This window comes from Bactrocera neohumeralis, chromosome 4, assembly GCF_024586455.1.
Source record: "Bactrocera neohumeralis isolate Rockhampton chromosome 4, APGP_CSIRO_Bneo_wtdbg2-racon-allhic-juicebox.fasta_v2, whole genome shotgun sequence".
Lineage (NCBI taxonomy): Eukaryota > Metazoa > Arthropoda > Insecta > Diptera > Tephritidae > Bactrocera > Bactrocera neohumeralis.
The window spans coordinates 81708021-81732857 of NC_065921.1; the positions used below are offsets into that span (position 1 = coordinate 81708021).

A 24837-nucleotide genomic window follows, 5' to 3' on the forward strand; every position below is an offset into this window, starting at 1 on the left:
TGATTTTTGCTGTTGTGTTGTTTTGTTTCTATACATATTTCTTGGCTGGTTGGTTGGGATTAAAAATCAGTCGCTGGAGGAGAACAGCTGAAAACTAAGATGTGTGAAAATACTAAGCCATATAATAAATAAATGTAGTTAAGTTAAGCGCAATATTAAAGAAATATGAAGTTTTTAATTTAATTAACAAAAAGGCTGAAAATTATTGTAACAGTGGCCAATAAAGGCGTAAGAATTTGAGGACTCGCGCTAGTGTTTAAGAATCAGTAGCCGTGAAATAACAAAGGTATGTACAAAAAAGTAAGAGAAGGGCTTAAAGATTTTGATGTACCCTTGTTCTTATAATAATTGCACCTAATTGGCCTGTGTTAAGCAAAATAGTATAGGAAAAGAAGAATAGCAGGAAAAATCGTTAAACAAATAGGGAGGATGCAAGGTTATGAGGATTTTTTATAACTCTTACTAATGTGATGAAATTTAATTTACCAAGGTTACTTGAAAACAAAAAAAAACTACAAATTGCCATAGAAAAAATATTGCTATTGTGCGCACATACATAATTTATATAAACAAAAAAAAAGTAATTCAAACAACTACAAGGTTTAGCGGTTTGGATGCTGTTAGCAAGATGTTTGGGCATGTACATATGTAAATAAGTATTTGTGCAAAATTTAATTGAAGTTGATTTACGGGATAATATTGTATTTGCCTAGGAGTGCCTACAAACGTATACATACATATATACGGAGGTAAAATTCTATGTGTCGCATGAACTGCATCTTTTAGCATATAAGTAACATATGAACATATGCACATACATACATATAAGTATTTTCTAGTTAATTTAGTCTTATAAATTTCACATGTTATAACAACTACACACAAATTAGGCAGACCGATAGCTACGTTGATGTGAGCGTGTAAACTTCAGTGTCTACTTAACCCGAGGAGGCACCAAGCAGTGGCAGACGACAGTAGGACGACGAAGTGCAACGTTAGGTGCTACTATAGTGTGAATTTTGTAGAACAAAGCTAATCACCATGATAAGTGCATTGCTCTCGCGATTCATAATGTAAGTACCCAACACTATGCGCCAAGTGGAATACACTTCTTATAATGTAAACTTTTAAAATATATAAAAAATTATAGTAATTATAAAACTAAAATAAAATTGCCTACTTAGGAAATTGAAAACGTTAAAAAGCATTCTGGCACTACTTCCGGTTTTTGCACGAATTGTCATTATTAGACTCCGTAGCGGCGTATGCATTGATTGCTTTGACGACGCTTGCTGTGCTGTTGCTGCTTACAAGCAAAGCGACAAAAAACAGACAGAAAAAAATAAAGCAGACGAAACTACCGAACCGTTATATGTGGGCCTTGTTAGTAACATTTTTATTAGCTTTTGTTGAAGCAATTGTCGGCGACACGTCATTACCCGTTTTCCTTTAAACCTTAACATATTTAGAAATACCACTTTTCAGGTAACTGAACTGCAACAATTTCGTTCACCAAAAAAGTGCGCGTAGTTCGCTTCATTTGCTCTATCGCATGCGTGAATGAATAGGCGTCGTTCAAGTACTCCGGGCACATAAAACAATTTGCAAGTAAATATGTATATACATATACATATGTATATATGTAAGCAGTGTATGGAGTTTATAAGCACACGATCATATGTACAATAAATGTGTCATAGAATGTGTGTCCATTAATAAATACAGCTGTGTGCCATTACGTCTTTTCAAGAGTCATACACGGCATTTTAGTATGAACAGAGCACAAGAAATCAAACAACGGATTAATATGCTACGGTCGCTGCTACAAAGAAATACGAAACACGGCTATATAAATATTTACAATTTGATGTACTTGTTTATAGATTTGTAATCGAAAACAAAACTTCTATTTCGAAAAGCATACATTTTGTAAATTTTCATAGATCCTTTGCAACTTTACCACCGATACGCATACAATCATTTCAACATGCCAAACTCAGCTGCTAATGTTTTTCTAGTGCAACTGTTGCCCACTTTTCACTCTCGTTGAGCATATTTTTAGTGTACGAGACAGGCCGAATGTACGTTTCGAAAACGATTTCGAAATGTTACTCGAAATTTTCATGCTATTTTTAAATATGAGCGTCTGCTGCTACTACAAAACTCATTCAGAAATTTTATTGTATTCTGCAAATTGCTATTGAGCATAATATATTGTTGCCGCAGTACAAACTCTATTCAGTGCCTGCTCAGTAGGCAAATAATTGGCATTTATAGTAGATTGTTTTCAAAAATTTCGCTTGACTTTACAAAATACCCAATTTAAGAAAAAAACTGGAAACTGAATGCTTGCCACGCTAGCAGAAAGCGTCCGCAATAAAAGCGGCCAATAAGCTGGTATTGTGTGTGTAGTAAAATGCATAGTAGCGATTGGAAGAATCATGCTGGAGGAGAGTGGCCATCGCCGCGGGAGGTGCCATACCAGCAGCAAAAATTCTTACCAAAGCGACCACAACGTTTACAATATGGCCAACAGCCAGGCAACGCAACATTTTATGAACGTTGGCACGCCAACCCAGCAGCAGCGTATCCACCGCCCATGTACGCAACGGACGACAGTGGTTACTATCGTCGCTATTCATTAGATGCACCACCTGAATCGTTTATTTATTATAATCGTAATCCAACAGCAGCATTTATTGGGCATTCACTTGATAATGTTGACAGCCCTTCCCTTGCCGCCTCTAATACATTATTATACCCGAATACTTGGCAGTTCGACGACGATGAGCCGCCACCACCACCGGACAATGTACGCCGTGCATTCTATTTTAAACAAAAGAGCACACAATCGCCAGCAGTTGATGCAAATATTATAAATACAGAGCAGGTTGTGCATAATTTGACTTTGTTCGGACGTTTTTTGGAAGTAGTGCAGAGCTGGCCATTGCCCCATGTTTCATTTACAACGGCTTGTATTTTAGTTTTGATAGCCACATTTATATCGCCACGTTTATGGGCACAAAATATTATATTTCCTGCTTTCAGATTATCCTTTGGTACTCTATATCCAGCATACGCTTCTTACAAGGCTGTACGCACCAAAAATGTGAAAGAATATGTGAGTAATGAAAATGATTTTTTTAAAAAACAAAGTACGCTATAAATAGCTGATTGCAACTTTATTTCCTCTTTTTAGGTGAAATGGATGATGTATTGGATTGTGTACGCTTTCTTTACATGCATCGAAACATTTACGGATATCTTTCTTTCATGGTTTCCATTTTACTATGAAGTGAAAGTGATCATTGTTTTATGGCTTTTGTCGCCCGCTACAAAGGGTAGCTCTACATTGTACAGGAAATTCGTACACCCCATGCTAACACGCAGAGAACAGGTGCGAAACACATTTTGTTGTTGTTTTTCAAATACATAAATAATTCCACAATATGCAGTAAAGGTTTTATAGTGTTAGTGCAGCTTTAGCGAACATTCGAAATAACGTTTAGAAAAGTATTTTTTCTTTGAAAAATTCTATAACTATAAACAGCAGCAAAGTAAGTGCACTCAGAGTACATTTGAGCTTTGAAAATCATAATTGGATGAATAACAATCAGAGTCTGTACCGTTTACTTGGACCCGACTGTCGTGGGAACAGTCAAGATAAAGATGGTTGGTCTAGTGGCAGAATTCTGGCGAGTTGGCAGTGCTTGGCCGGACAAAAAATCCGGACCCGTTTCGGTTACGGAGACCCGACCGTTGTGGGAACGGTCAAGATAAACATTTTTTTTTTTTTTTTGGGGGTTTTTGTTGTTGTTGTAGTGGCAGTATTCTGCAGAGTTGACGGTCCTTGGCTGGATAAAAATCCAGGTCTGTTCCGGTTACGTAAACCCTTTTCTTTTTATACGCCTCTACGCTATAAGAAATGCACCTGGGAAGGGTTTTTTAGCTTTAGTGCAGCCGTAGTTAACGTTTCTCAAAGCAGATAGATTTTAATCATATCAGATTTAATAATATAATTTTTTCCCCACCCAATTTTTAGGAAATCGACGAGTACCTCAATCAAGCCAAAGAACGTGGCTACTCAGCTGTATTACAATTGGGCACCAAAGGCGTCAACTATGCTACCAATGTCATCATGCAAACAGCGCTCAAGGTAAATGTTTTTCAACGCAGCAATAATTAAAAAATGCCACATATTTTTCTAGCGATCAAAAATCATTATGTAAACAACTTCACTACATTGTGTTCATCACAACTGCAAGCAAAATACTCGTATTTAACCGTAACTCATCAAACATCATCATTATAAGTAAAAAATATATAATAAAAATTATCATTTGTAAACAAAACAAAAAATACGCCGCTTATTAGACGCGCTGAAGATGCATTTGGTCGACTGGGGCGCAATTGTGCTGCAACAGACTAGCTTTTTGTTTAGTTTCTATGCAGTTCAATGCAAGCCATTTGCTTAAGTTGTAGTTTTTAAGCATAAAATTTGCAATTTCTTTGGTTTTAAAGCTTTATAAATAAGTAGTCGTGTTAAGCAAATGCAGCTCCGCCCATTACTTGATCATATGCATCGCAGTACATATATATTTTATAAATTTAATTTAATTTAGTTAAGCGGTTTCATATTTGATTTCATCATTAAAACATTTTGTATGCCAAAACAAATAAATGTATTATGTTGCGTCATTTTAAATGTCTTTTTATTTTTTTTAAGAATTATTTTTGAAGTAAAAACAAAAAACTGCATCCATTATGCCACCAATTTCGTATTGTCTTAGCCCAAAAATCATTAACGTTTACAATTGGCGCATTTTTTGATTGCTATGTCTGTTTACTTTCACAATAATCTCTTGCTTTTTTGATTTATTTTAATTTGAATAATATTTATTTTCTTTTCCTTTGGTTCCTCCTCTATAACGCACGCAACGCCTAACACAATCTAACATATGACTCACAAAAACAAACACAAAAATCAAAACAAAAAATGCAATTCAACTCACGCACGAATATACTACGGCGCACGCATACACGTTTGTACGCGCGTTACAACAACAAAACCACGCTTCTCCGCGCGCTCCAACAACAAAAACAACAACACGCTTGTCCGCCGCATGTGTCCAAACACACACGCACAAATGTATACGCACGCGACGACGCATACGCAGACGGTCCAGTTCGGCATGGGCACAATTGGCAACAATCAATTTCCAGCACAGCTGAGCACCTCACATTCGGACAATGAGATCGATCGGTACCGTCGTAATGCACACAACGAACGCGATGACCCAGATTGTGTTGCTGGCGATGCCACTTGGATGCAACGTTCCGCCTCACTTGGTCAATTGAATGCGGCACAATTGGAGTTTTCAGAAGATGACGAGCAGCTGGATTTACTGCCAATTGACGCGCTTATGCGCCAAGAGCAACAAATGCTCATCGAAGAAGAGCTGGCGGTGGTGGCAAGTAGAGAAAAGGGTGCGGCACGTTCACGTGAGTTGCCCACACGAAAGGCGCGTACACGCAAAACATCCACAACAACAATAACGACAACAACAACACGTGATAGCAAACAAAGCAAAGCGACTGCGGCGAAAGCCACGGGCGCAGGCATCAGAGGACGGCGCAAATTGCGCGATGCCACACCAGACATGGACATCGAAATCGAATAAATGTACAAATGCAGTTATATATTGTATGTAGCTGGGACCTGCATCATTTGGCACGAAAGCATTTACATACATTTGTATGCAGTTACAATGATCTCTGAGCAGACGATAGCAGACGACGTTTGCCAGCCAACAACCTCGAAACGCCACAATTCAAACTCTATTAATAAAAAAAATGCTAATTAATCTTATGTATGCTTGTATTAGTTGTTTAAGTACACTATTAGTTTGTAACAATTTTTTTACGATTAATTTTTAATATATGCCTACAAATTTTTATACCTAATTTTGCTATTAATCGCTGTTGTCTCATTGTAAAATCTAAAAAAAACATTCATTTAACGGCACAATATCACACTCATCCTTAAAAAATATTCTTGCTGCATACCTGTATGTATGTATGTATGTATGGATAAAAGTAAACACAACTGATAAATTTCTTTGTCGCGCGCATAATTTATACACAACAGGGTGGCGGCAACCTGGTGCAAACGTTGCGACGCAGTTACAGCTTGAGCGATCTCTCGGAGCCAGATGTGCAACGCACGCAGGACGAGGTAAGTGCAAAATTGCAAAAATAAAAATAAAAAAATAACAGAAAATTTTAAAATATATGAAAAAAGTAAATAAATAAAACATACATACAACAAAAAATATATATAAATAAAAAAAAATTATATAAATTTAAAAAATAACAAAAAAAAAAATATAAAAAAATAAACCACAACAAAAACAATAAAATAAATAGCAATAACTGAACGATAGCGCCTTTCCAATTGTTGACGATAATCATTTTACTTCACAAAAAAAATTAAAAAAAAATAATAAAAATAAAAAAAAAATTAAATAAAAAAGTAAACAAAATGTAAACAACAACAATAAAATAAAAAGCAATTACTGTACAATAGCGTCTTTCCAATTGTTGACAATAATCATTTTTCTTCATACAATTGCACACACACACATCCATACATGTATACATTTTATTGCGCCATCAGATCGACGAAGTCGTGCAAATGCGTTCACAGCAACGGCTGCTGCGTCCACGTCCGCAGGCAAGTATTGCCCGCTCAGCGTCGGGTACACGCCACTCAACCGGCATGTATTTCTCCGAGGTGGATGTTGCTAAGGGTGCGGATGGTTTTAAGTAAGCATTGACTTTCTGCTACACACATACATACATATGTAAAAACATGAACAATTCGCTTAACAAAGGAACTTTCATTCTTGTCGCCAATAGCTACAATATAAGATCATCGGAAGACATTAGTTCGGGTTACTCCAGCGCCGAGCCGGTATCGGTTGGCCTAAGCAGAACATCGTCGATGACAAATGCTTCGAAAACACGTTTGAAAGCCAGGCGTACAACAGAGGTAAGGCGCAAGCGTTGATGCTTTTATGTTTTTTTTTCTATTATTATCATTATTTTTGTGCTACTTTGTGGCTTCAGTGTAGCGAATTGCCGTTAAAATTTAAAGTAGTTAATTGAAAATATTGCTGAGATGAATATGACTCCAAAGACTTTAAAAATATATATCAATAAAGTAGCCGCGCATGCAGTTTTTAAAAATTATCAATTAAAATATTTAAAAGTCGGAGATTTGAATTTTTTGTAGCATGCGATAAAAAGTATTGATCGCGTTACTTTTTTATAGCATGCGACAAAAAAGCATTGCATATGAAATTTAGGATTTATTGCGCACGGTAAGCAAATTTGCTGCCGCTAACGGTACACAAATTTATTAAATGCCGTTAGCACAATTTTTCGAAATTCGAAAAGTTTAAAATTCAAAGTTATTAGGAATTTTTTGTTCACAGGGCAAAACTTGAAATAGTTTTGTTTTGTTTTTACTTAAACTTTTTTCAACACAATTCTATATCAAATGGCTGCACTCGTTCGTAAGCGCCTAAAAGATGCCGCACAAAATTGCAGCTTGTATATGTGTATGTTATGACATTCTACTGCTGTTGCTATGCACAGGCGCATACCGTTTTACAGCAATATAGCAAAATCTATTAAGTTATTTATCTCCAAAACCAAAGTTTTTGTTGCCGAAAATATCTCAAACCTTTGCGTTAAATCGTAGAAATGAATATGGCACCAAGGCAGTACAGGGTTTGTCCGGAAAGTAATAGGGCTGAGGCGATTTAAAAAAATTTATTGAACCAATCGTTACAATTCTGCCAGCGCGATTTCCAAGCATTGAAGGCCTCACGGAAGGCATTCTCCGGAATAGCCGTGAAAGCCGAGGTGCTTGCTGCTTTGATCCCCTTTGTCGCCTCAAAATGATTGCCTTTCATCGACCTTTTTAGCAAGGAAACAAAAGAAGTCCGGGGGGCCACATCTGGGCTGTAGGGCGGCTGCGAAAGCATTGGGATGCCGGCCTTGGTTATGTAGCTGTTCACAAGAAAGGCGGTGTGAGCCGGGGTGTTGTCGTGGTGCAACTTCCAATCGGCTGCGTTGTCTTGACGGACCCGATTGACCCTTCGTTTGAGTCTCTTGAAGACTTCCACGTAAAATTTGGCGTTGACGGTTTGTCCAGGAGGAACAAATGCATGGTGGACGATGCCTTTGATGTCGAAAAAGACAATGAGCATCGGTTTCACTTTGGATTTGCTCATTCATCAGCGACCTCTTCCCGGCCCTCCAAAAATCCCTGGTGCCACCGAAACACACCACTTCTTGGTAAAGCAACATCTGAATAGGCCTGCTTGATCAAATCAAACGTCTCTGTCGCAGATTTACCGAGTTTCACACAGAATTTAATGCGTTCCTTTGCTCTAACGAACGCTGCATTTTCGGCTTGCATCACTCACAGAAACACGTCGCGCGAAAATGTTTGTCCTGACTCTCCAGGTGCTCGGAGACGACTGGCCAGTCGCTCGTTCGTTAGCTAGGAACGCTCTCTACCGATTCCAGTCGGTGCGTACACGCTCCGAAGTATAGTCACGCGGAAGAAAAACAGTCCTATTACTTTCCGGACAAACCCTGTTTAATATTATTCTAACTATCAGAAAAGTCAAAGAATTTGTACCTTCTTCGTTGTATTGGCTCAGTCTAGCGATTCGAAAGAATAAAATTCCAAAGTTCAAGCCTTAAAGTTAATGAAAATTAAAGTAGAGCTTTGATGGCCATCGGACTGTCGGAAAAGTTAAACATATCATGCACTCTTTCTCACGCGGCTTTCGAATTGCAAACGTTTAAGAAATAATCGCTCAACAAAGTATCGATTTTAGTTATCTCGAGATTCCTAACCTAAAAAACTATTCGTACTTTATTTTCATTATGTTTTAATTTTTAGTTTTTTTTTACAGGTTTCTGTTTAATATTATTTGCTTCACATTTTATAATTTATTTCATATTATTTATTTGAAACCCCGTATCCCGATAGATTTTAAATGAACCCGAACACAAGTTTAGGCCCAGAGCTCAAGAGTTTAGGGGAAGTTTAGAAGACTTTGAGGCATTACACGATCCAACCGTCGTCGATATACAGAAATGCATACAAATTTTGGAGGAGATGCCACATGTCGATGGCGACGAAGAAAGTGGCGACGACGGCGAGTGCTTGTCACTTGGAAAAATGCAAACCATTGATGAGATCAATGATGTGGAGTGTAGTTTTGAGATAGAAACTGACGTTAAAGAAATTATAAAACTCAAAGACCAACCAACGGCTGACGGCGTCGCAGTAACGCAACAGCAATTAGAAGCCGAGTTGGACTCAGTGGAGGAGACAAACGAGGCGCCCATTGCCGACATCGATGAAGTAGCGTTAAAGGATGATTATTATTTCAAGGAGGATAACAATTCTATTTACAGTAACAGCGATACATACAACACACTCGAAAGCAGCGATGAGGACAATGAAAGCGATGTCTTCGCAGATGCGCTACTCACATTAGAGGAAGCTGAAGAAGTAAAGGCGGAGAAAGATGTCGAAGAGACGCATGCAGACAACTTTGAACAGCAAGAGATTACAACTGCTTGTGCGCAAACCGATTTACCTATAAAAGAAGCCACCGAAATCGTAAACCAAGCTGTGGCTCAAGCAACCACAACCGGTGTAGAACCTCAAGCAACTACCGAAAAACCGAAAATCAATGCCAAAGAACTACAAGACACCTTAAAAGCTATCAAAGATAATTTTCGTGCCAATATTGCAACAACAACAACAATACCAACCTCATCTTCTTACACAACTGCAATTGATAGTAAATTAGTGATGCCACGCCCCCTAACACACAACAAAGGCAAAGCACCAGCTCCACCATTGCCGCCGCGTCCCACACGTCCAGCCGATGTTGTGAGCAGCACCCCGGCACTTAATAGTAGCGTAGATGCGGCTAGCTTATCTTCGCGTAGTCCTTCACCAGCGCCTCACCGGAACATATTCCGAAATATAAAGAGCAATCTTCTGCGTTTGGCCAGCAACAACAGCTTGACGGGCAAAGCAAACGAGGCGAGTGCCGAAAAGCCAACTACCCGTTATGAGACGCAATTGTAAATTAATTCTAGTTCCAAGTCTCTTCCTCTTCTGAGTAACAACGAAAAACTAAGCTTACAACTAAAGAAAAACTGCGAGACAAAGGCAAAGTGCGAAGCAGATGCACGAAATTGGGCGATAGTTGTTGCTATAATAACGATAACAACACAAAAGACGTGCTAGGCCCATTATTTGAAACTATGCTGCTAAAAGACGTTGCCTAAAGATTTTGTTTTTTAATTTATAGTCTCTACAAAACAACAATGCACCCACTTATAGAAACGGTCTACAAATACAACAACTTTTTAGAACTGTAAGCAAAAAAATCTACTTCTGTTGCAATGTTTCAAAATGTTGGACTGTGTTTGTATTTAAGCCGCTGCTACTCTACTGTTTCCCCCGCTAATGTTTGTTGCTGCAATGAATTTCGCAGATGCAGCTTGCAGTTGCGCATCTCTATACATACAAACTTGCATCATTATTTGTTAACTCATGAAATTGTACATACGATTCATACTCATACACCGAATCCCATACTATGTTTGTGCTAATGTGCGCGCATTTTGGTTGGTAACAACAAAGCCGGTATGTCGTAGCGCATTTAACAGCTTGCAAAAATCGCGTACCTGCAGTTTTACCCAAAAACACACCTGCCCGGCGACACACGCGCACCTATCTACATGGATACAATAAAGAAATGCACATTTGTGGCACTTTTTCTTTGGCTCAAACTAACCTAAAATGTTTCAATCGGCTTCTGATGAGCGTGAGGTTGAGCGCATAGTGGAGCGCAGCGCCATTGGTTCAAAGTGCAACTGCGTTAAATACTTTTATACTATATTTATTCCTTTTATGTTTTTTTTATAGCTACTTGGCACCGCGCTCCACTATGTACTGGCCCTCAAACAGTTTTCGCATATCAAGTTTACACTCATTGATAATACATGCATGTGCTCCTTTGTTCCACTGAGCATGTGCAGTTGCATTTTTGTTTGCCCTGCTTATACTCTCTTTCACAATTTCGCTTTAACTATCAAATTTTAAGTATATACATGCATATATATATATATATATATATTTTTGCATTTTCATTACAGGTTATGTCGGCTAGCTATACCACGCTTCCACGCACTAAAAAGTCTGAAAAAGTCATTGGAGCCACGACGAAAACGCGCAGCAAGACGCAATCGCAGACGGAGAAGTAGAGCACAGGCAACAAACAAACAAACAGCCGACGAAAGCAAGTCGTAATCAAATTGAAAGACTCTACAAACATCGGAATAAAAAGCAAAAAACTATAATTTTTGCAGCAATGGCTTACGAAAAGGCAGCTTAAAGGATTTTTATTGCTGTAAATTTAAATTGAAGTTATACATACTAGCATTAAACTTTTTTAAGTTTTTTAAGCCAACCTTTGAAACACCGTTGACCGTTGGCTGATTTAATTTTTTCAAAATAATAGCGTTTTCTTTTCTCACAAAAATGTTGCATTTATACTGCTCTATGCACGGGCTGTCAGTTGCATGTTTTTTTTAAGTATTGTCTTCTAAACAGGCAAAAGTGCAACATTTTCGACCCTCTCAAAACGTAGTGTCAGTGGCCCCGTGAATTTTCATTTATGGTTTTTAAAAAGTTTCAAAGTATTTTAATGAAGTAAAAGAAAAAGTGTTAAATGATACGCGTTTTTTTGTTACAAATTACAAAAATTGTGAGCAGAGGTGCTCAACTATTAGTCTGAATTACATATGTTTAATAAATTTATTATATTGTATGTATTAATTATGAACGTAAACAATGCAACAGCTGATTTATAATAGGATGCCATTTTTTTGTTTATAATTTAAGAAATGAAACATTTTGCAGGGAGTAATGGAACATTTGCACAATATTGCCAAATAATGAGGCAACATTTTCGTCAATGAAAGAAAACGCTATAAGTATTATGACTGTTACGCAGAATCTCTCCCTTCCCCGCTACTGTTAATTCTCCCCTCGCTCCTTGAGCGTTATCACCCACAATATCAAGTAAAAGTGATTATAGCAAAAAATATGTCTAAACTTAAAGTTACTTTATGTTTTATGTATACATACATACATACATATATATGCTGTGCAGTAGGATCTCTCTACGTGTGTGGCCTATGTGATACGGCTTGTGTGGACTATATCATTTGTGTATGCCGCCAGCTGAGTGCAGGTTTTTTTGTGTTATTTTAGTTTATTTACTAATACTAATGTTAAATAGCATCGAATGTTTATGTTTTATAACAAACAAAGCGAACAAAGCAAAAAATCAAATAAATATTATAATTGGATGCTAGAGGTTTTCAGCTAGCAAATTACAAAAATTGTGAACAGAGGTGCTCAACTATTAGTTTGAATTATGTTTAATTATTTACTTACATAAATACATACATATATAATATGAATCGCACATGCATACATACAAACATACATAAATGTATTTATACTTAAGTTCTCGTAACTCCTACAACACTTTAGTTAAGCATATTATATGTATATACCTTTGTATGTATGTATTGGCCAATTACAATTTCCTTCTATTTCCCTCCGCCAGATAATGTACTATATACTCGCATATTCGACGACGTTTGTATACATAGTACATACCTACATATGTATAAATGTAATGAAAATAGTTACTAACATTAAGAACGATAAATAAAAAAATGCATTCAGTTTCCTTAAGTTTGTGTAATAACATTTAGGTGTATGTGTGTACAGAATATATCTACGAGATAAATTCGATTGCACCAAGCTTATAATACGCTCCACAAATACAAGAGATTTTCGTAAAAGAATTGATTTTGTTCGTTCAGTTTGTATGACAGCTACATACATACATATATGCTAAAGCCATCCGATCTCAACAATTCGTTTGGAGTTTATAACATTGCCTTCAATAATAATCAATGCGGAATTTCATAAAGCTATCTCGTCAAATGAAAAAGTTTTCCATATACTTACTACTGAGGGCAAAAAGTAGTAAGACTTTTTTATTTAAATTGCGCGTGAAAACACATTCCTAAAGAGAGTCGAGACGCGTTGACAATGAACCACGTCCAGTATGGCCATCAACATCAACTGATGATCAACACGTCAATAAAATAAAGGCATTGGGGCTTCAGAATCGAGTATTAACAGTCTGGGAACTTACTGGCATCGTTGGAATGTCGGAAGGATCAGTGAAAACCATTTTGAAAGCTCATTTGGGCCTAAGAAAAGCTATATACAGACACTCCGACTATATACATACATATATCCGTTGCCACGACAGTCGGGTCTACGTAACCGGAACGGACTCAAACTTTTTTATCGTCACGGCCTGTCAACTCGTCAGAATTCTGCCGCTACAACAACAACATATATTTTGCTGGGTATCCAACGTTTCCTTCTAGGTCTTACAAACTTCGTGGTAAACTTAATATATCCTGTTCAGAGTATAAATGATGAGTTTAACGGACCGGAAAAGGATATGCATATTTATTTACAGCTAAACCGTATCCGTTAAGCAAGGAAATAAAAAAATCAACAGAATATTTTGTCGTTTTGTATCAAACCTAAGTTTTGTCCTTAGCACTCACAACTATTCGGATACAGCAAACCGAATATTATTATTCGAATAATACACTATCCGTGTCAAATTTGATCAGCTGATATTTCGAACTACATATATTCTGAAAATTGAAACCAGTCCCAGTCGAGGCTCCTAAAGAGTGTATGGAAAGTTGTATTAGACGTTTAAATGCGTGTATTGGCTCAAAATGAGCCTATATGGTAGGCAACAAAAAAAAAAAGATTTGTGAATCCGGGTCATTTTTGATCATATGTTATTTCTTGCAAACATCAATATGTAGCTTGTTCCCTACTTCTGCTATCAAAAAGTTATATTCACTTTTAGGACCAGACAATTACAAATCGTCAAACCTACAAAAACCTCCGATAGTTTGGGATATGCAGTCCAACTTACGTAAGAACATCTTTTCTCCTCAGTTTTATCACTTACATACTTATGTCAAATATGTTTTTGGAGACCTAGTTGCGCTTGCGCTTCTTCTTCGGCCTGACCTTGACCTTGAAGTCAGCTTGTGAAAATTGCGAATACATACATTGACTGGCAACAGCTCTGTGGCTGCAGTGAAAGCAGCAGCTGCTTGCCGCATTTCAATTGTGCAGGTATACTGATTCTTGACTCAACATATGGACACCAATACATATACACACTGCTATGCACGTATACAATTCATACACACACATATATATACCTACACACAAATATGTAAGCATATAGAAATGTAGCCGTGCACATATGTTAGGCATTAAGGCGAAATTATTTGCAATGCGCAACACTGCATTGGTAAAATAGGAATCCAGCCCGTGATCTACGCATGCCACATTTTCACCATGGTAGTGACTGTACTTTCCAACACAAATTGCGTTGTGGTGAAAGATAAATTATTGTAAAATAATTGTGAGATGAAAATGTAAAACTCCCTAAGAAAATACGGCGTAGATGTCCCTACACTGGGCGCATAGTCATAGAAGCCAATAATCCTCTTTCGTTATATTTGTGCGCATTTACCACTACACACGTAAATAGGAAATGAAATCAAGACATCTGCTGCTATTATGTGCTTCTTACAGCATCGTTAGCATTAATAGTGCCGGTCGCGCCGTACATAGAAACAATGTAAAATTGAGTAAAACCTGAAATTCGATGTGCTCACCGACACGAAACACCACCAAAGATTCGCCAGCTTTAGTATATACATATGTATATAGTTGTGTATATCTAAATATACATACATGTAGGCAGCCAAAAACTACCAAGTTATGATATTCGAAACTGTTTAGGAAGAAAAAACTAACAAAAATGCAATATTTTAATGAAAAAACTATTTTGTTCTCAAATCAGCAGCTCCAGTATTTTAATTTACAATTAAAAAACAATCACAGTGATATTTGAAATTTTATTTTGAAGGTTCGTGCTTCTGAGTTGGGTTTCTTTGCTCTTCTTTGTTATATTCTTTCTTGGGTTACTCCGGACTGCTATATACTCCGCTCCTTCAACTGGGCCTGATACCCGGCTCCTTACAGCAAAAAAAAACAAAAATGCATTGTGTCAACATTATCGTATCAGCCCAGTTAATTAGCTATGTCAGATCACTTTAAATGAAGATGATGTTGATGATGATGTGGTGTTGTTCGTGGTTGGACTGTGTATGTTCACTGGAGGAGATGAATATGAAGCAGCAGTAAATCTCAATTTCGATCGACAACAAACAATTTCAATTTCTCAGGATTACTTAGACGCAGTTCCGCTTCAATATATCTGCGCCATTTGCTACAAAGAGCCGTAAAAGCGCTCAAATTGGAATTAGAATTTTTTTGTATTGAAAATAGGTTTTTATAAGGAAGGAGAGTGTGAGTTTAATTTTTTGTTTTATGTTTTTTCTTTTATTTTTTTTTATAAGTTGTTTTCAATTGTAGTGTATGTGTAGTATACGAAGTCATGCCGCTACTTAATTGCGGCTCCCTTTCTCGTCACATTCGCGTCTCAGATGGCCGCTCTTGCCGCAGCCGTAGCATGTCTTCGCTGTATCCGGACAGTTCTTGGAAATGTGACCTGTGCGGTTGCACTTATAGCATGAAATGTTGCTAACATTTCGATCGTTAAGAGCCTCTGGGCAATTACGCGCCCAGTGACCAAGCTTGTTGCACTTATAACAAGTGGGATTGTCAGCTTGTGAACACTCCTTCGAGATGTGTCCAATTCCATTGCAACGATAACAGCGTTCTGCTTCCTCGGGGCATGTACGCGCAAAGTGACCAACTTGATTGCACTTGTAGCACTTTTCGCGAGCACCTCCGCGTCTCATATCACGGCCTCCTCCTCCTACCATACCGCCACCGGCGTTGCAGTCGCGGGCAAAGTGGCCTGGACGGTTGCACTTATAACACGTGGGAGCTGACATTTTTCTTCCTTGCTTATCTGCTATCGCGGGTGTCTTACCAACTAAAAAGTCTTTGCCACAGTCCAAACGTTAAAACAACTAAATGCAGCGCGCTCCTCTCGGTGAAAATTGCTTTCACCACTCCACGCACTGAACACAAATCGAAATGGCTGCCGACGTCGACGTTCGTCCAAAAGCGCCTCCGACTACTTCACAAAAATGCCCCACAAAACTCGAAAACCAGGGTTACCTGTCTCTAATCCATACATACACATAAGTGCTGCCAATCCTGTACCATGCATTTTCACTGCCACATGTAAATTGGCTCAATTTACGCAACATACTTGCATTGCACAAAGTTATGAAAGTTTTCTAAGCAAATTAGATACAGTTATAAACACAATTCAAACATAATGGCATAATAAATACTTTGCAAAGCGCAGAAAATGCATCGTGGCAATAAGTGCATTTTATCCTCGCAAGATGGCGCTAAGGGCTTTCGACAGAGTTCTCTATGAAAGGGTTACTTAAATGCAAGGGATACACATCGAAACTGCAGCGGACAATACCCTCCGGTCGCAAAAGTGTTGCCTAAATTTAATTCGCAACAATGCCCCCTGTTGGAGTGTTGCCATTATGTTTCAATATAATTTAGTGGCAGCACTAAAATATTTTCAGTTACAGAGATCCACATGAAAAAAAAATTATGTACTCGGATCGGTTACTTAGTTAAAGGGTTAAGGGTAGTCAAAATAAAAAATAAAGTAGTAGTCAAATAAATTCGACCGCTAGATTATAATGATTTATATTTATAATTTAAAAGGCGTTTTGAAAACATGAAACATGAAAAATTTCCTGAGGAGGCCTTTTGTTAATTTAAAAATAAGTTTGGGGAAGGCACTTGAGGGTATCCGACATTAAGCAAATATATTAAAAAAACGACATCCTAATGAAACCATAACTGGGAATTTATCGTCGATTCAATGTTGTTCTATCATCCGTGACCGTCATCCTGCCCTCGACCTAAGTCTCATCGTCCCGGTTAGTCATATTTGCGGTGCCAAACACAGAGATTTTATGTATCTAACCTCGTCTTCTAGGATGCTGTTGATTTTCTTAGCCGATCTTTGAAACTTAAAATCCGTTTTCTAGTTAGCCAGTTTCTGGTACCTCCCTTGTTTTAAGCTTACTCGAGATTCCATTATTGGATAGAACGTAATTCCAATGAATCATCGTATCTCTTTAGCCACTTGTTGGTGAATACGTCCTTGAGAACTTCCGGAAATTGTAACCTGCGGAACAACCATAAATGACCGGGAGCTTTGCACATCTTTTCTTTTCCATACTCGATTTAAGTAGCCACAACCAACTTTAAATTGCTTCGTTCTGCCCAATATACTATTCCGACAGAGCTTTCTGCAGCTGTTTCTTCACTCGTGGTACATTTCAAATCTGGAACTTCTTGCAAAGACTCAACCACTTCAGCCTTAATTTTATCCTTCTCTTTCGACTGTGAGGAGGCCTGTGCTTATATATGTATGAATGTATCTCTTGTTCTTCCCACCGTGAGAACCTATGTACTGGTCAACACGATTCCTGCCTTTATCTTTTAAATGCCAATGAAAGTTATACATACTTGTTAACATCCCTTTAATACGGTTTCATAAAAGAATTATTGGGAGTAAGTGTTTTATATAGAATATTGACATTAACCACGATATATTTTTTAATTCATATATCATTTCGATTTAAAAATAAAGAACGGTTTCCGATCACATTTTACTGTCTCTCCTAATTAATTTTCTGTTTCCGTAGTTTTTTTGTATTGATTATTTACACTCTGTGCCATTTCACATTAATCCAAAAATTTGCAACGATCGTATTTGGCACCCTGCACTTAGAAACATCTGATTTTGTCAACAATTGCATATTGTATAAAGTTAAGGAATTAGCTGGCCTAAGATACGTCTATGTAAATATTTAAAATGCTGCACCGTCAACGGTGTTGAACAATTTCGACTACGAAGAGTGTTTTAAAGAAATGTGCTCGTTGACATGTTTAAATCCCATCGCAATTGCACTCAATTTGCTGTTGCTTGTAATAGCGCCCTTATCAGGTAGTGTTGAGTTGTATATGTTGCGCCGTTAATTGCAGATTATACACTATTAATTTAATTATTTTCAGGAGTACATCATCCAACCATTCACGATATTATAACCACCCAAGATATTATAGCTGGTGATGTTTTCTTTGAGATAACAGAACCTGCTGTGTTGGAGTACACGTATCGGTTGCGACCGGCGAAAGATTTTGGTGTATCATTTGTTTCACAGCGTTTTACAGGAATCGGATTAGTTTTAACGCAACCATCAGATGCATGCTCAAAAATTCGAAACTATCGCGAACTTCGTGGCAACGTAGCATTGATTAAAAGAGGGTAAGTTTTTACCAATGCACAATCAAGCGACGGAAGCTATGTATTTAATACAATAAAGATTTATAGTGGCACTTAGATGGGTAGATACCAACACACACACATATTGCTAAACCTTGATATGAGAGCGAAATTTCTGATATGTATGTCAAAACAAATTTGATTACTTAATCAATTTGACTTAATGCATTAGTGTCGATGCTACTTAAATTAGTTAATATATGCATACATACATATGTACATTTATTTAAGTAACAAAATAATTTCTAATTACAGTGATTGTTCGTTCTTAACAAAAACTATCAATGCCGAAATTGCGGGCGCCAAAGCAGCTATAATGACAGAATTTGATGACGATTCAGCTGAGTTTGAGTATTACATAGAAATGGTACATGACAACACAAGTAGAGAAGCGCATATACCAGCCGGATTTTTGCTGGGCAAAAATGGTGTTATAATTCGATCGACGTTAATGAGTCTACGACGGCCACATGCCATTATAAATATACCAGTGAATTTAACATTTGTGCCACCTGCTCAAATAAATCATCCGCCCTGGTTGGGTTGGTAAATTCAATTACCAAAGTCATAGGAACTTGATGAACAAATCCAAAAATAATAACCAAAGTGCATTCTTTCAACTGACTCACCAATAGAAATGGCTACGTAGGCTGCTAAATATGATATTTATTTATATTGTGCAAATTCTTTATTTTTATATAACAAAAACAGTTCAACCTGCTAAATCAAATTTACTGAAGTGTTGATTTTTCTGGGTCAGACAATATAGGTAGTACTAAAAGGTAAACAGTGGAGATCAGTGGAGGTATGAGATAGTCTAAGTCATCACTAGTATAGAACTGATTTTACAGTTCTTACATATAAATCAAACAAAGCAATCAAGTAGTTTCTTAAATTATTGTAATGAGTACACAAATAATAAGTAGCGGCTAAATCATATTAGATGTATGGTTATTGTTTTACTACGCTTCTTATAAATAGTTGAATATTTTGAAATAAAAATTTGATATTTTATAAGAAAAGATTCTAGTGATGTAAAAATAAAATGCGTTGTGTTAAGGGGACAACCAACTTTTTAGAATAAAATTATTAAAATTGTAAGTATGAAAAAGCAATTTAAATATATAAAGATAAAACCTAAAAAGTAAAGAAACTCTTTTATTAATGTATAAATAAGTCTCCATGAAACATAAGAAGATAAGAGAAAACAAAATTTTGAAACCGTTTTACCGCAGACAGACTTTTGGGAGAATAATTTTCATGGCAGATGAAGAGTGTTGTTAGCTGTTGTTTGAGCTAGCTTGAGCTAACAGTTTGAAAAGTATTCGAATTGAAACCCTAAGACCCCTGCTAATTGTTTTAGCAGCGTTTTAGAACAGCAAGTTTTTTAAATAAATTTCTATTTTTGCAATCATTGTACCAATAGCTAAGAAACTTTTACTTACTTACCCTTGTAAGAAGTACATGAGTTTCCAAATATTATTTATCAAGTATCCACCGACTAATTTTGAGTTTGAAAGCCACTTATTTTTACAACCACACTACATAAGTATGTGTACTACATGTGTGTAAGTATATTTCCACATGCAAATGCAACAGTTAGGCATCTAGCATGTGCAGAATTTCGCTCATTTACAATTAATAAGCGCATTTTATATGCAAATTTCATTGCGCAACTGCACTATTTCACACGCACTTTCTACTTAATATGTTGAAATACTTTTATTCACATTGCACTTTGTAATTTGCCAGAAGTTATTGCAGCAAATTCTTGTGCACTTTCGGAAACCAACGGGATTTATTACTGTTTGCAGCAGTGTGGCCAAATGACAGTTTTGACAGTGCAAATATGTAAGGTTGCATGTGCGTTATTAATTTGAATTCAAAAATGAACGATTAGGATGTGCATACATACACATATGCATATTTTTGTACATGTAAAAACTATGTATGTTATATATGTATGTATATGAGCAGATAATTTAGATATGCAATACATAGTAAACTGCCATTAGCGCTGATAAGGAAAAATATTTAATTCTTTACGGTAAATAAAAAAAACAGAAAAAATGTGACGCCATTTTAACAAATTCAGAGTTAAGTAAGTCGTTATTTAATGTCAATTGGTTGATAGCCAAAAAAACTGTTTTTCAGGCACGGAGCTTTCGTTTCTTTTATAGAGCTAGCTAACAGCCAGCTTACCGTGAGGTCGCCTCATGACTGTTAAATCACACCACCTCGCGGCGCGACAGTCACCTAAGCACTGGCCAGGCACGGTGCCTGCGTTTCTTTTATGGAGCCAGCTAACAGCCAGCTTACCGTGAGGTCGGCTCATGACTGTTAAATCACAACACCTCGCGGCGCGACAGTCACCTAAGCACTGGCCAGGCACGGTGCCTGCGTTTCTTTTATAGAGCCAGCTAACAGCCAGCTTACCGTGAGGTCGCCTCATGACTGTTAAATCACACCACCTCGCGGCGCGACAGTCACCTAAGCACTGGCCAGGCACGGTGCCTGCGTTTCTTTTATAGAGCCAGCTAACAGCCAGCTTACCGTGAGGTCACCTCATGACTGTTAAATCACAGCACTTTATGGCGCGACAGTTACCTAAGAACTAGCCAGGCACAGTGCCTGCGTTTCTTTTATAGAGCTAGCTAACAGCCAGCTTACCGTGAGGTCACCTCATGACTGTTAAATCACAGCACTCTTATGGCGCGACAGTTACCTAAGCACTAGCCAGGCACAGTGCCTGCGTTTCTTTTATGGAGCTAGCTAACAGCCAGCTTACCGTGAGGTCACGTCATGACTGCTAAATCACACCACCTCGCGGCGCGACAGTCACCTAAGCACTGGCCAGGCACGGTGATTGCGTTTCTTTTATAGAGCCAGCTAACAGCCAGCTTACCGTGAGGTCACCTCATGACTGTTAAATCACAGCACTTTATGGCGCGACAGTCACCTAAGCACTGGCCAGGCACGATGTCTGCGTTTCTTTTATAGAGCTAGCTAACAGCCAGCTTACCGTGAGGTCACCTCATGACTGGTAAATCACAGCACTTCACGGCGCGACAGTCCCCTTAACACTGGCCAGGCACAGTGCCTGCGTTTCTTTTATAGAGCTAGCTAACAGCCAGCTTACCGTGAGGTCACGTCATGACTGTTAAATCACAGCACTTTATGGCGCGACAGTTACCTAAGCACTGGCCAGGCACGGTGCCTGCGTTTCTTTTATAGAGCCAGCTAACAGCCAGCTTACCGTGAGGTCGCCTCATGACTGTTAAATCTCACCACCTCGCGGCGCGACAGTCACCTAAGCACTGGCCAGGCACGGTGCCTGGGTTTCTTTTATAGAGCCAGCTAACAGCCAGCTTACCGTGAGGTCACCTAATGACTGTTAAATCACACTACATCACTACAGCCAGTGACTCTGGCAACGAAATCTATTGACAAAATACGAAAAGACTTTTCGACTACCCAATATTTTGATTATTAAAAAAATATTTTAACCACTAAAAATTTTTCTAATAATTCATTTTAGTAAAATGTTTAAAATGTTTTTACTTTTAAAAAATTATTTTACTGTTAAAAAATTATTTTTATTATTAAAAAAATATTTGTTAGTCATAAATAAAATTTTGTTTATCATCCGTGTGTAATGGCTACCTACAACATATCTTTATTAACAACAAAAAAACGCATTTGCTTATATTTTTCGATTATGTAGTTTATTGTTGGATATAAAACAATCATATAGAACACATTTTTATACGGCTGTGTGCGCGTGTGGAGTGTGTGTGTGTGTATATGTATAATTATTTCATATATTGCATATGCACGACACACAATTACAATACATATACAGGACATAAATATATAGTATATTTTATGTTATACTCGCAAGAGTTAACTACAATACAATGTACAAAAATAAAAAAGGAAATAAATAAATAAAAATTACATGAACTGTTATGCCGCACAAATTACAATTTCGTGCAGTTATGCATTAAATGTATTCATTAAAATAAGCATATATGTTTTTGTATATTTATGTGTGTTTGTAACTTGATATTAGCAATTGCGCGTATGTAAAATTGTATAATTCCTTTAGATTTTGTGTATATATAGATTAAAAAAAAACTATTAAAAACATGTTAAACATTTAAAAATATTCGTTTCGGCAATTCGTAATTCGTTAATGCATTTGCAGTAATAATTGTTAATTTGTGTTTAAATGTGTTTAAATGCAGTGTTGGTTGGCGTTTAAATAGTACACATGGAAACAAAAATTTTTTTAGTTAGTTCAGTTTCTTTTTTGTGTGTATGTTTTTTGTTTTTTACTTCATTTTGGTATGCTTTTTAGTTTTAATTTTCAGTTTGTTTTTAAACAGCTGTTGTTTTTCTTTTCTGTTTTAATTCGTTCATTATGGCATTACAACTAATACTTAAAGTAAGTTAGGCTAATTACTAAGGGTTACGGTTTTTTTTTTAATTTAGTTTAGAGATTTACATGCGACTACCCAGCTTAGTTGTTAAGTTGTTAGGTTTAAACTTAAACTATAGTTGTTTCAATGCATTGCTTGCATGCCTTGTTTTATGCATTTCTTTCTTGTTTTACATTTTTATTTTAGTTGCTTTTCTTTAGTTGTTTTTTTATAATTCTTTGAAAATTCGTTATTTGCATGTGCTGCAACAAAATGTTGCACACACTTTACTTGCAGCAGCGGCAAGTAAACTTGTAACAACCGCATGTAGTAAGTATGCTACAGCTGCGTGCTTTTCTGCAATATTTGTCTTAACTTTTAATTAATTTAAATAAATACTTTCTTCATGCTGCTTAAGCGCTAATTTTTCAACATTTTCTTATTTCATAATTTCATTTATTTTAAAAGCCACTTTCAACTTCATGCAATTGTGCTTTTTAAAATTTATATTGCAACTATTTTTGTTTAACATTACACTTCATTTTCGCTTGACAATTCTTTGTTTACATTTTTTGTATTTGTCATTACTTTATTTGCTCTTATTGCAGTTTCTGCTGCAATGTTGCATTGGCGCGCGTGAAATTATTATTAGTTTTATTTTTAAAACTTTCATTGTGTTTTGAAATGCTTTTGTGTGTGATCTAATGAGACTTGCTTGAATGCTCGTATAAAAATATTTAAAATAGTATTTTGCTTGGAACAAAAAGAGTAATTTTTGGTTGCGGGCGTTGACCAATTGCTTCATGCGTGTGTGTTGGATGAATGGCTATGTGTGTGTATGTGTGTGCGCGGGTGTGTGTTGGGTTTTGAATTGACACTAATTGGTATCCTGCCAATTGGCTTAAGGAGGAGTTGTGTAAGTTTGGCGTTCATGTATGTTTGTATGTAGGCATACGCCATTTTGTAAATGTTTACCAACTTGTTGGAGGAGTGCAGTTTGAGTGACAGTGTTAGGTGTTGAAATTTTGTTTTTTTACATAATGTTTGAACTTTTAAGCTTGTCGAAAGTTGTAGAGAGAAGTATGAAAACCTAAACAAATATTCAAAAACATCCTTAGTGATCACGTTTCATTATGCTCGCATGCTTTTCCACGCGTACTAGCGTTAGGCGTTTGCACGATCTGCTTTACGGCTGCGTTTCGGCAGACTTAGCTTTCGCGGCTTATGACTTTGGCGTTGTTAAACCGCTTTTGTAAGTATTATTGACTATTTATAATAGTTTTTGTTTTTGTGTTCGCCTATACCGTTTCAGCGTAATGCATTCGGCGCGTTATAGTTTTTTCTTCATCTGGGTAGCTTCCTGCACGAATCCGTTAATATGAGTTTTAAGGAAGTGTTAATTTTTTTGTGGTGTTTTTGTTTTTAGCATTAGTATGTTATAGTGACAATACAATAATAGTATGTAGTAGTGGATAGTATATAGTTTACATACGTATTTTTTTAGCTTATGCTTAAAGTGTGGAAAATACAAATACATTTAAAAAGGGGCATATACGAGTATGTATGCGTTTATGAATATGATTAAGAGTATATATGTACTATATGCATGTAAGTATGTCATATTGTTAGTTTGTGTACAAATGGTTGTTAGATTATTAGTTACAAGTTTCATGTATGTATGTATGTATGTATGTAGTTGCATATTTATGTTAGATTTTCAGCGTACGTAAAATACGTTTATGTATATAAATATTTATTATGTATGTGTGTGTGTGTATCAAGTATACGTTTGTACGTGTGTGCTGTAGGCATTGCGTTTA

General features: G+C 36.9%; 3 protein-coding genes across 6 annotated transcripts; 2 read left to right on the plus strand and 1 right to left on the minus strand.

Moving 5' to 3' along the window:
* Nucleotides 1-25: 25 nt before the first annotated feature.
* On the plus strand, nt 26-12874 carry LOC126757157 (receptor expression-enhancing protein 1). Of its 4 annotated transcripts, none has more exons than XM_050470817.1 (10): nt 26-286; nt 891-1073; nt 3049-3121; nt 3200-3397; nt 4043-4156; nt 6149-6235; nt 6677-6825; nt 6919-7051; nt 9071-10478; nt 11263-11431. In XM_050470817.1, exons 2-9 carry the CDS (start codon nt 1042-1044, stop codon nt 10184-10186), a joined length of 1902 nt encoding a protein of 633 aa, XP_050326774.1. In that variant the 5' UTR covers nt 26-286; nt 891-1041; the 3' UTR covers nt 10187-10478; nt 11263-11431. The 4 variants fall into 4 exon arrangements, with proteins under 4 accessions (XP_050326774.1, XP_050326776.1, XP_050326777.1 ...); XM_050470819.1 differs by lacking the exon at nt 11263-11431 and having other exon boundaries at nt 29-286; nt 9071-9448; nt 9502-9589; XM_050470818.1 differs by lacking the exon at nt 26-286 and adding an exon at nt 408-749.
* A 2210-nt stretch (nt 12875-15084) lies between these two features.
* Nucleotides 15085-16360, minus strand: LOC126757158 (CCHC-type zinc finger nucleic acid binding protein). Its single transcript, XM_050470821.1, has one exon. It carries the CDS (start codon nt 16159-16161, stop codon nt 15709-15711), a length of 453 nt encoding a protein of 150 aa, XP_050326778.1. The 5' UTR covers nt 16162-16360; the 3' UTR covers nt 15085-15708.
* A 1676-nt stretch (nt 16361-18036) lies between these two features.
* LOC126756098 (PRADC1-like protein) lies at nt 18037-19326 on the plus strand. Its single transcript, XM_050468932.1, has 3 exons — nt 18037-18257; nt 18326-18578; nt 18852-19326. The coding sequence occupies exons 1-3, from the start codon at nt 18182-18184 to the stop codon at nt 19144-19146; spliced, it is 624 nt and encodes a 207-aa protein (XP_050324889.1). The 5' UTR covers nt 18037-18181; the 3' UTR covers nt 19147-19326.
* Nucleotides 19327-24837: the final 5511 nt, after the last annotated feature.

Coding starts and splice junctions, on each gene's coding strand:
- LOC126757157 (XM_050470817.1), top strand. CDS start 1,042: ATGATAAGTGCATTGCTCTCGCGATTCATAAT. Junction 3,398..4,042: donor TGCTAACACGCAGAGAACAG/GTGCGAAACACA, acceptor CCCAATTTTTAG/GAAATCGACGAGTACCTCAA. Junction 6,236..6,676: donor TGCAACGCACGCAGGACGAG/GTAAGTGCAAAA, acceptor TTGCGCCATCAG/ATCGACGAAGTCGTGCAAAT.
- LOC126757158 (XM_050470821.1), bottom strand. CDS start 16,161: ATGTCAGCTCCCACGTGTTATAAGTGCAACCGTCCAGGCCACTTTGCC.
- LOC126756098 (XM_050468932.1), top strand. CDS start 18,182: ATGTGCTCGTTGACATGTTTAAATCCCATCGCAATTGCACTCAATTTG. Junction 18,258..18,325: donor TGTAATAGCGCCCTTATCAG/GTAGTGTTGAGT, acceptor AATTATTTTCAG/GAGTACATCATCCAACCATT. Junction 18,579..18,851: donor GTAGCATTGATTAAAAGAGG/GTAAGTTTTTAC, acceptor TTCTAATTACAG/TGATTGTTCGTTCTTAACAA.